Source organism: Typopeltis vanoorti, chromosome 21 (genome assembly GCF_054136105.1).
Source record: "Typopeltis vanoorti isolate ZY-2024b chromosome 21, IOZ_Tvanoo_1.0, whole genome shotgun sequence".
NCBI lineage: Eukaryota > Metazoa > Arthropoda > Arachnida > Uropygi > Thelyphonidae > Typopeltis > Typopeltis vanoorti.
Genome location: NC_143569.1, coordinates 8228195 through 8240000, shown reverse-complemented (window position 1 = coordinate 8240000; position 11806 = coordinate 8228195). Strand labels below are relative to the sequence as shown.

General features: G+C 38.9%; 1 protein-coding gene and 1 long non-coding RNA gene across 8 annotated transcripts in view; one reads left to right on the top strand and one right to left on the bottom strand.

Moving 5' to 3' along the window:
- LOC150094609 (uncharacterized) overlaps positions 1-11806 on the bottom strand; it is a 944400-nt gene that overhangs the window by 650594 nt on the left and 282000 nt on the right. The gene's annotated exons all lie outside the window — the stretch shown is intronic.
- Positions 1-11806, top strand: part of LOC150094610 (cell adhesion molecule Dscam1-like) — a 223380-nt gene that overhangs the window by 205647 nt on the left and 5927 nt on the right. Inside the window, exons 25-26 of one of the 3 annotated variants that reach the window (XR_016550175.1) lie at positions 2125-2226; positions 10000-10174. Coding sequence is in view for 1 of the 3 variants with exons in the window: in XM_090411561.1 (XP_090267687.1) it covers positions 2112-2226; positions 10000-10025 (141 nt within the window). In the remaining 2 variants the exon portion in view is untranslated. Of the gene's footprint in view, positions 1-2111; positions 2227-9999; positions 10175-11806 lie in introns of those variants that run through there. The other 2 variants (XM_090411561.1, XR_016550176.1) reach the window with 2 other exon arrangements.

Genomic DNA, 11806 nt, shown 5'->3' with positions numbered 1-11806 from the left:
CATATACTTGTATAGAACCTAATAAGAACATAAACCACACATTCAAAAAATATAAATGGAGTCTCACAGAAGAATATTTTTGTATACTCATTTTTTCCTCAAAAAAGATGGAATCGGTTAATTTTACATGCTGTCAATAAGTGTGTCTGTTTTATTTAATAAAACAGAAAACAGACACACTTATGACATAAGAATCCAAGGAAACATAAGAATCCTTGTGTTCCCAGTTTTTCCCATCTTCTACTGTAAGAGAAACCAAACATTTTCTTATAATCTGCATTTATTTTGGGAGGGGAAAGGAAGCCAAATTACAAATTTGTGTCTGCTTTATATAAGAATCCTTGTGTTCCCAGTTTTTCCCATCTTTTGGTGATAGCATAAGCCACGGGCTTATGCTATCACCATTTATTGTTTCGCCATTTCTAATTTTTTCCTGATTACAATACGTATCCAATGAATTTTACGTGCATAACGCATTTTATGCACTGAGAAAATACAGGAATTATATTTATTAAGTTTACAAATTTCAATAAAATGTTTTGATGTCAACATTTTAAATGATTTGTTACTTTTTTTTATTTATTTAGAGTGTGGATTACGTGCAATGTATTCAAACAATTGAGAAGGATTTATGCATCTCTCTCTCTCTATCTGTCTCTCTCTCTCTCTCTCTTTTCCAAGGACGAGACAAATCCCTTTGTTAAGGGTTTAAAGGCATTATTTATGCAGCCGAATTGTCATTTCCATGGGAGGGGGGGGGGATTATATGTCTGTAGATATGTGTGTTGCCTGGTTACGAGAAACTGCCAGCTGTACAGCTAACTCTCCTTCTTATAACAAATCTTAAAATGGGTCTTGACATCGTTGGTATTTGAATCCAGGTTATTTTCAGTGAAAGGGGTCGACGTTAGCGATTCAGTTACAGAACATTTCGGTTAAATCCTTCGTATAGTTAATTACATAATGACTGATTAAAAGATAAAATGATTAGAGGAAATCAAGGAAATTATGCAATCGTAAAAAAAATTATGCATTACGAAGGTACAGAAATTATGAAAAATGTAAATTTAAACTGGTTTTAATTTTAGGTAATATGTAATATTATTAATCTAGAATTCAAGATATAATATTGTACTGTAGAAACTGATTTGGAGGCTTATGGTTGAGTGTCAGTGTGACACTCAAGATTATCACACTGTTTATGTCGAGTGAGATAATTTTAATATCACTGGCACACGTTTGCAAATGATTTAGTAGTATGTCACTTGGGATATTTAAATTGAACTTTGTCACATGGAAAGTGCGAACAAGTGGCAGCGCTTGAGAGAGCTATTAGTTAAGTAGCAAGCACAATAGTCACAATGAAGCTTTGATTAGAAGAACTGGGGTTTGGTGCCATCATCTTAAAAACTGCATGCGAAGCTCTGGTTTACAAAACAGCTCTATCATCCTTGCTACGTATCTCTTTATTCGGAAGCTAAATGTCTAAACAGTACTATTTTTCGTTTATCACCATTAAAACAGCAGTGACAATGGAAAATGTACCGATGATCTAGCTTTGAGCAATTTCCGGTTTATTCGAACCGTGTGGAGGATTTCTTTAGACCATTAAAGAAATGTAGCGACTTAATTTAGCACCACTAAAGGAGACGGAGGTAATGAATAGATGGCGTTTGATGTCTATGAATTATAGTACTCTGCGGTTCAAATGCCTTCTTCAGATTGACTAATCACGTTTGCAGCGTGCAAAGGCCGTACTTCCAAGTACCATGAAAATAGCCATGAAAATTCCTGCTGCTGCCCCTCCTTGTGGTTTTAATTTTTTTTTTAAATTAGATAAATGGTTAGCATTGATTGCACATTCATCCTAAGCATTTTTGTAATCAACATTTTAATATATTCAAATATACTGAACATCGTAATAGATCTCAAAATTCCATCTTAAAAACTTCATGCGAAGCTCTAGTTTATAAAACAGCTGCATCATCCTTGCTACGTATCTGTTTATTATATCGGAAGCTAAATGTAATGCTCTTTAGCAGTCCTGCTCACTTAAGTCACTATAAGAAATTACCCAAAATTGTTTAAATGATGCCTAATCTTTCCACTAGATGGCAATATCAGAAAGACAAGAACTTTGCAACAACTCCAGCTCTAGCCAATCAGGTGCAAGCGGAGGCCGTCCAAGTAGCCTATCTAGTGAAGGATATCGACCATATAGACAAGGTAAGTTGCCATTTTATTCTGACAACAGATAAAAGTCGTGGACTGGGTGTTTTATTTGCACGCAGTTTTGCCAATGATAAAGTATAGTGGGTGGATTACTCATATTAATAATTCATATAATGCAATGGGTAGTAAGAAAAGCAATCATATATCTAACCAAAACAAGCAATGCGATGCTTAAAATTTGACTCTTCGACAGTTCGGGCTTAATTGTAACTTTTTTTAAAGTATAGCTATTATTAACAGAAATATTCGGTTTGGTGACTGTTATCCATTATATGTCAACTTTCTTGACAACATGCTTGGACAGGATATTTTTAAAATTACGCCAGACATACATTCCTACAAAAATATAAGGATATCGACCTGAAAGTACCGCGAAGGTAGCTGCTGTACCCACTCGGCTTGGTGGTTTAACCTTCTAAGTAATGCATGTACTGGCTAGATATATGATCACTGTGTGTAGAAAGTGAGAAATTAGTTAAAAGCTTAAGACAACTGGAATATCTAGTTATCCGAATGAATGTATGTAACTTATTTAAATGCAACACACTACATTGGAAAACATTACATTGGAAGTTCTATTTAATAACCAAATTTACTGGTGATATATAATGCTATACTGCACCACTATATGAAGGCAGAAACTATTGCTGCCACGGAACAATACTAAACTATTTTAGTGAAAACGAATAAAGAATTGCTTTCCTAATTTGTTTTCTCAACTTCTAATCACCATATGTAAAACAAACATTTTGTTTTCCTATAATTTTTTCCCCCCATTTTTTGATAATAAGATTTTAAAAAAGAAGAAAGATAGTCATACGATTTACTTTTTACCGTTATCATTTCGTCTTTGGATTTTACAAAAAAAACCTCTAGCAACTCTCCCAATACATTGCAAAAACGACATGAAGTGGACAGAAAAAGACAGCTGTGTATTCGATACATTTGGTTATCATTTTAACGGAGCACAAACTGATCTTTAGTGAACTACAGAAATAACGACTGCTAAACCATCTCTCTTGATCTTCCTTGATATTACAGCGAATTTATCTTCTACTTGATAAATAATGGGATATCAGTATCATTATAAATGTACGTGCATTTCTATTTACTGTTGAGCAGAGACAAATGCACAAGGTTTGTTTTCTCCTTCTGAAAAGAAAATTATTCTTAACTCATTCTGACAGTGCATGCGTTAGTGGCGACCTCACCGAGCATTTTTGGTAAATATTATGCTAAGGAAAATGTTTCGTAATACAATCATGCCCGAAAGACCTCTGCCTTTTAAGTGCTAATTTTCTGTTTATAAGCGCTCCAGATTTTTAAACCGTACAAGTAATAGAAAATAAAACACATGACTATGTGAATGTCAGATATAATTATTCTAATGAAACTGAGTGAGAAGGAGAATTATAATGTACGTTTGTTTAATGTTTCTCAATTTAAACGCAGACGTAAAATATATGATGCATGCTTCTGGATAAAAAAAGAGTCAGGAACACAGAACTTTAACATTTGCCTCCTTTAACGAAATATGCCTGCTTATTAAAAGAGAAACACTGCATACAATAAGTTCATCTCCACTGACGTCATGCAATCTACCAAAGGATAACAAATACGTGTTTCAATGCATACGTGACAGTCTGATATCACCTTCCTCAGCCTTTAGTAAAGGCTAGAAAATACCAAAAGACAAGTTTGTTTTTTTTGTTTTTAATTCTAATATTAAAAATAAATAAAGGCGCTTCCATGGCGTCTTCGCTTTGATTCGAAAGTACGGGTTCACATCATCAATGAAACAAGAAACCTTTAAGGGGCTTTCATCTGAAAGTGAAAACTTGCAAATGGAATGTCATTGATTGCAGAAAATCAAAAGAAATTGTGTAATGACAGCTGTTTAACTAAAGTGTGTAGATTTTCTATGGAAAACTAACATTTTATATCGCACCCAGCGCCTTACCTTCTAGATCTTTCAAGTTTCTGCTTGGTTATTAAATGCAGGCTCTGAAACATCCGAAAGTACCAATCACCTCTCCTCTTCAACAAAGAAATGATTGGCGTCGGATCGAAATGAAATACTTAACAAGCAGATTTTGATTTGTATGAATTTTGTTTAGTTCATTATTAATGCCAGGGAGTCAGGGACTCATCGAGGGAGTCCACATACTACCCGAACCAGCTGTCATACTCACTCTTGAATTCATTTGCACCGCTTCACAGTCATTCATACTGAAAAATCAAGATCTCACTCCCTTCTTGATGGCTTTCATTCCCCATCCTCCATAAAATGAAAATTTCTATCAAATGAAATCCTGTATGACCCTTTCAGAAGTTTGTAAGTCTCAATCATATCACCCCCTTTCTCCTGTTTTATAGTGTATGCAGTCACTCACTGTTCTCATAATTAGTATTCCACAATTCTGATATCATTTTTGATACTCTCCTTTGTACTCTTTCCACTATATTAGAATCACAACGGAGACCAGACCTGCACACAATAGTTCAAGTAGGTCTTATCAAGACCTTGTAAAGAGGCAAAATGGCATCCTGAACTTTACATATCAAAGTTCGCTTCAGCATTGTAATTATCTTTTGAGTTGTATTTGCAATATTTGCTACATGTCCCCTGCACTTCAACTAATCAGGCTAATGATCTTCTTAAACTTATCAGGCTAATGAACTTCTACCAACTTCAAGATCTGTAGCCTTATCAGCTTCTTCTAGCACAATCCCACCAATATAACACGAAACGGAATACCTAATCACGCTAAAGTGAATGTAAAGTGCATGAATTTACATTTATTTACCGACACTGAACTGACATCCACTTTCCCATGCCCAAACTTCCAGCCTATTCAAATCATTTTGCAAGTACTGCATACCAGCAGCATTCCTGATTACCCTACCTATCTTTGCATCATCAGCAAATAGCTGTACGTTGTCTGTCAAATCCTTCCAAATGTCATTAACACTTTATTGCCAAGCTAAAAATTGGAATTTCGTGTGGTGGCCATTTTTTTTATTTAGTTAGCGACGTCCACGCGATAACGCGTGATCGGCCGTTTGGTGAGAGCTCGCATCGCGCGATTGGCAATGAACGTGTTAATGCATAGAGTAAATAACAGTGGACCAAGGACTGATCTTTGTGGTACACTACTGGTTACCTTAAATCTTGCAGACTCACATCGCCAAAATACTACTTGTTCATATCTGTTAGTCGGCCATCCTCGTATCCACAATATTATCAAATGCAAAAGTATCACGGTGTATCCAGTCCCCTTGTCCAACTCAATGGTAACATTATTATAGCATGTGAGCAAGTTGCTAAAACATCACCTTCCCTTAGTAAACCCATGTTGTTCACTGCAAAGTACAGATTCTCTGTCAACCCATTTTCGAATGCGAGCCCTGACCAAATTTTCCAAAATCTTCACCACCACCACTCCTGAGATACTAACTGGTGGATATCTGGACACACTGATCTTTGGACTACTTTTGTGCAAAGGAATTACCATACACTAGGTTGAAGCGTTTAGCAAGAAGCACTCTCAGTTGATCATTGTCACACCATCAGCATTCAGTAGAGTTGTTCTTTTACTTGCAGCATAACGAAAGAATTTTGTGGGATTGGCTTTAGCTTCCAGAGCCGGTTTCATTTCATTCTCAGACTTTTAATGGCTGTTTATAAACACTTTTTCCTTTTTGCCTTTTTTCTAGTTGTGAGATCTATTTTCTTTAATATGTTTCACCGAAAATGCTAAGCCAAGCTTCTATTTTGGTATTATTTTAAGAGAGAACCATGGCATACTGGAAAAAAAAATTTTTAAAAAAAAATCATTTTCTTTTTTTTATTATATTAAATCTGTTTTTGATCCTAGTTACCAAATCCTGTTAATCAATGTGATTTTCGAAAATAAAAGACATTAGTATTAACGAAGTAATACATTACATTTTACATTAGCCAGGCGCTATCAGCGCGGGGAGACTTTTGGCCTCGAGCACCACATGTCGCCACTGGGCACGGTCCTCTGCGACTGTCCGCCACGTTCTGGTCTCCAGCCCGACAGCCTGCAGGTCTTCCTTCTCCTGATCCGCCCATCTCTTTCTCGGTCTCCCTGCTCGGGGTCGGGCCTCCCACGCTTGTCGCACAGTCCTTTCGGGGCCCATACGGTACAGATGCACCAGCCACTGAAGACGCCGGGCTCGCAGCTCCATCAAGACGTCTGCCGAGTTGTATAAATAAAGCGTGTATGTCAGCATTGGACCGCCTCCTCCAGACTCCGTCTGCCATGACTCCTCCATAGATACGTCGTAGCATCTTGTTCTCGAATATGATCGGCTTGTCTCGCCGTGAGAGTCCACGCTTCAGCACCGTAGAGGAGAACAGGCCTGATTAAAGTCTTGTATAGTCCCACCTTTGTAGTCCAAGACGGCAAGCGCTAGGCGAAAAGGGGACGCACCTGATAATAGGCCACATTCGCAGCATTTACCCGACTGTGGACATCAGCCTCAACTTTGTTGTCTTCAGTCACGAAAGAACCCAAGTACCTAAATAACTTCACCCTCTCAAACTGTGCAGCTTCCTCTGTATCTTGAGCAGCGAGGCGATTCATAAAAAGGTATTTTGTCTTCTCGGCATTTATTTTCAGGCCAACTTCTTCTGCAGCTTCTTCAATAGCAGTAACCAATGCCACTGCCTCGTCCCGTTGATGCGCCATAACGTTCAGGTCGTCAGCGTAGCCAAGAATCCTAACGCACCACCATTTCGACTCCACTTGCCACTTGCTGGGTGTTTCTAATTACTTTTTCCAACACTAGATTGAAGAGAATAGGAGAAAGCCCATCACCCTGCTTCACACCGGTCTGTACTTGAAACGGGTTCGAAAGGTCACCTTCTGCTTTCACTCTTGCTCTCGAACCAGCTACGCACACCTGCGCCATTTTTCGGAGTTTTCGAGGAATTCCCAGCTCTTCTAACACCTGCCATATTTTTGGGCGTATCATCGAGTCATAGGCTTTAGAAAAGTCTATGAAAATATTATGAACTTCCCGGTTATATTCCCAGCACTTTTCAAAAACTTGACGCAGCGTGAAGAGTTGGTCTATTGTAGAACGGTTCCTCTGGAAGCCTCTAGTAGTCACCAAGGCACTCTTCTGCATATGGTGTGATGCGCATTAGCATGATGTTAGACAGCACCTTGTAGCCAGTCGACAGCAGTGAGATGCCCCTATAGTTGCCGCATTGAGTCTTATCTCCTTTCTTATATACTGGGGTGATCAGCGACTCCTTCCACTCGTCCGGCAGCCGTTATTCTCGCCAGATCATCAAGATGAGCCGGAGGCTGCTCCAGCAGGACGTCTCCACCATTCTTCAGGAGCTCCGCCGGTATGCAGTCCACTCCTGTAGCCTTATTATTTTTCAGCATGCGGATAGCACGAGTAATCTCACTAAATGTCGGATCTTCAATAAATGGTTCAGCAGTTTCATAACGAGTATAATCCTCCGATATTGACGTTCCAGCATTGACATTCAGCAAGTTCGCAAAATATCTACGCACCGAGCGAGAGCATCTTTTGAGTTTGTTAATAGATTTCCACTCTCATCTCTTATAGTTGCCGCTTGTGTCTGGGCACCTCGCATGGTTTTGATCGTCCGGTATATCCCCCGTCCATTATTCGTCACCCAATTTCTCTCTATACTAGCCACTTTCTCATTAAGATACTTCCGCTTTTCCCTGCGTAGACATGTATTCACCACTCTTCTCACCCTCTCATACTCAACTTTCTTCCTGCTATCCGCTAGGTAGTTCAACAGTGCTTCCCTTCGTTTCGCTACACCTTCTTCACATTGTCTAGAAAACCATGCTTTTCTCCTCCTCTTTCTCTTTCCCACAGTTCTCGAGGCAGCTAACGTGACCGTATATTTTTGGTAGTGTCCACATCCGATCCGTATCATCCTCTTCCTCCTGAAACTCCTCTGAACGATTCTGCAACTCTAACTGGAAAGCCGAGATGGAGCTGTGGTGACGTCGATACACTAGTACATGGTCTATTTTTGGTTAGTTGTTCTACCGTCCGGCGATCTCCAGGTCGGATTGTGGACGTCTTTATGCGCAAACATAGTGCTCTTTACAAAGCATCCCGTAGCAGTGGCAAAACTCGCAAGTCGGATCCCGTTATCATTGCACTCCTCATGTAGGCTCTCACTACCCACGAAAGGGCGCCACACACGCTCTCTCCCCAGCTTCGTGTTGAGATCTCCCACCACTAGCTTTACGTCATGGGACGGTAGATTATTAAAAGTACGCTCAAGCACTTCGTAGAAACAATCTTTAGCTTCCTCCGAGCTCTCTTCAGTAGGCGCATAACAGTTCACAATAGACACATTTTGAAAACGTCCCTTGACTCTAATAGTGCACAGCCGATTGTTCACAGGTTTAAAATCTAAAATATTACACAAAAATTTATCACTAACTAAAAACGCAGTTCCGAGGACTCTTCGTCCTCTGTCGTCACCACTATAGTATAGCGTGTACCCCTGATTGCGGGTCGAGCCTTGTCCCGGCCAACGCACTTCTTGTACAGCACAAAGTCCAATTTTATACTGTCGTAAGACATTCGTCACATTAAAAAGAGCTCCTTCTTTCACCAAACTACGTATTCCAGGCCCCAAAACGATTAATAATCATAGTAGCAAAGGCGTCCGAAATTCGGAGGCTTCTGTGGTGCTTGTTTCGTAACCAATAGGGTTTTTACAGGAGGGGTGGTTGGCCCGTCGCTAACCCTCCCTTTATATTAGGATTCCTTAACTGATTAAGCAGCATAGTACTAACGACAGAAATCCTTAAGCAGTTGCATACAACAAAGTACTGTAATAAGCTTCTACTCAAGTTAGGCTTAGTTGCTCGCACATTCTCTACCACTACAGTTTCAAAAAGTATACTCACTAAAAACCAATAGACAATTTACACAAACCTATATGGAATGTGCTCAACCTAAACATCATAATTTTAAAAGAAATACTCCTCAACAAATATATTTCACTAAAACGCGTAAACAACTTTATACAGCTAAATCAACCACCAGCCACACGTCACCAACGAAGTAATACACATAATAAAAAACAGTAATTCCATTGTTCAATATAACAAACCGAATCCTGGTTTCTGGAATTAAATTATTATATCCCAGCTGAGTTGGTGTTGAGGTCGGCTGCGGAACCAAAGCGATATTTAAATATAGCGAGACTGCATACAACCCCTCATATTATATCTTTGCTTTTTGCAGGAAGCTTTCTCCCATTTTTCATAAGTTTTTTTTTCATATTCCCTGCATGTAATATATTTCCATAATCTCGTGTAACCACTTATCTGAAATACAAATACGATGCCAACTGAGCAAATACCTGTCACGTGCCTTCACCGAAACCTGCGGATGCAGTTGCGTACATCTCGTACATATGCTTCATCTGGTTTTCATTCGGCCATTAAGGTGGTTTACAAAAGCCGCTGTTCTCATATACATGCGAAATGTACTAAGATCTTGGCAGCCATCGTTTTATTTACAGTAAACAACAAAAGTGATTGCTTTACATCATGCATAGAATTCCAAATTCATCATTCTGCAAGCTGTAAGGGCAGAAACAGTAATGTACGTTTAGTAACTGTTTTATATGTTAAAGGAAAGTAAAGCAGTTTTATTTATTATTTTAAATATTTTTCACAAAAGAGAATATTTCACATTTTCAAATTTATTCCCTTGTTTCAGGTTCTATTCAAGATACCTATCGATGAGTCCTATTATTTTCCATTGTCCTTGCCTTCAACCATCCGCTACGACAAGTGTAACTCCCCTAATCGTTTCTGCTAAGTATGAGGATAAACCGACAAGTCGAAACGTTCTATTAAATGATGGAATACTTGAGATGAAACGCTGGAATACGGTAAGTGATATCTATTTAGTCTGCAGTTCTGTTGCATTAAAAAATTGATTTATTAGTAACACGCTGTTTAATCAGCCCGTACTGGAAAACAGCCAAGCTGCAGTTTTTGTCACATCGAATTAGATGTGTATACGTGTGCTAAATTTCAACGAAGTCTCCAGTTATTCGGAAGTACGTGGAGGGAGGTGGGAGTAGTCGTCTGGCTACAACTTTATGATGGATGCGATCAAATATCGGTATTATCTTGTAATGGGCATAGAAGAACTATGCGTTCAGCATGCTTGAGAATCCTAATCGTTTGTGGTTGTTTACAATTGGGGACAAAGCAACTAAAGCGATAAAGTCCGTCCGTTGCATCACAACTAGAAGGGAGCTTAATCTCAATGAAAAAGGTGAAGCAATAGTACTTGTAATCTCTACATAGCCTACTGGACCAGATATGAGCAATTTGAAAAGTGTCATTCAAGTCATTTAAAGAATTTGTCTCGCTATTGTACCATAGACTCCAAATAGCGAAGTATGGAAGATCAACTCCAAGACAACGATTTCACCTACCATGTGTATGCTCCGCTGTTCCCAGCTTTCTCTTAACCATTTCAGAGAAGAGTGAAGTGTTGTTATTTATGATTAAGCGGAGAGAGCTAAGGCTACGAGGGGAGTGTGGTCTATTTTGCGAGGGTACTGGCAAATCACATAATATATATCACTCCGAAAACGTACGAATGTTCCTCGCATTTTAACATAAAGGAATAAAAACAAGCTTCAGACATAAGTACAGGAAAGAGAATGCTTCTGTACCGAGGTCAAAACGGCATTATATACTCCATACACGAGAGCTTTCAAAATAAAAGCGCATCTTTTCCGTCGGTTAATTTATTCATGAGATCAAGCTTAATGTATTAACATCAACGCTAAGTCCCATGTACTATCTAGTGGACTGCAGAACCGCATCATGGTGTTGTACCCTAGAATACGGAGGGTTTTGGATCCCTAGAGTGCGTTAAAATACACTTCAGGGGGGGGGGGGCTACTTTATACTCCCAGTGAGCAAAGTGTTAGTTTTTCAATAGTTGATAAAAGTGATCTACTGCCGACGGAGTTGATAGCAGTTTCCTTCCCCTAGAAATCAATTTGTATGGACACAATGATCGCCATGTTCTACAGAGCTACCAGATGGAAACAGCGACGTGAGGTGCTTACAATGTGTGTATGATATGTGATGCGCATCACCAGATCATTAGTGTGTCATACATGCTCGACAGTTGGAAAAATTTAGGTCGAAATTCCGCCTAAGAATTTTAATTAGAAGGTAAAGCACAGTGTGCTGGAGGATTTCCTCTTCCGTACAACTCATTGCCTGAAATTCCTATTCGCATTAATAAAAACAAAAAAAGACAAGAGAACAAAAATTAATTACCCTTGGAAAAAAAAATCTCAAAAATATCTTCTAAATCCACCTCTCAAATACTTTCCCCTCAGTCACAACAACCACTGTTAATGTCTACCTGGAAGGTTTAATACGACTTGTGCTTCTAAACAAATTCGTTTATCAATATAATTTGTATACCGAACTGCGGCCATTTTTTACTAATCTTTTATTGCATTTCGGGTAGAGAAATACACCCTCTGTCC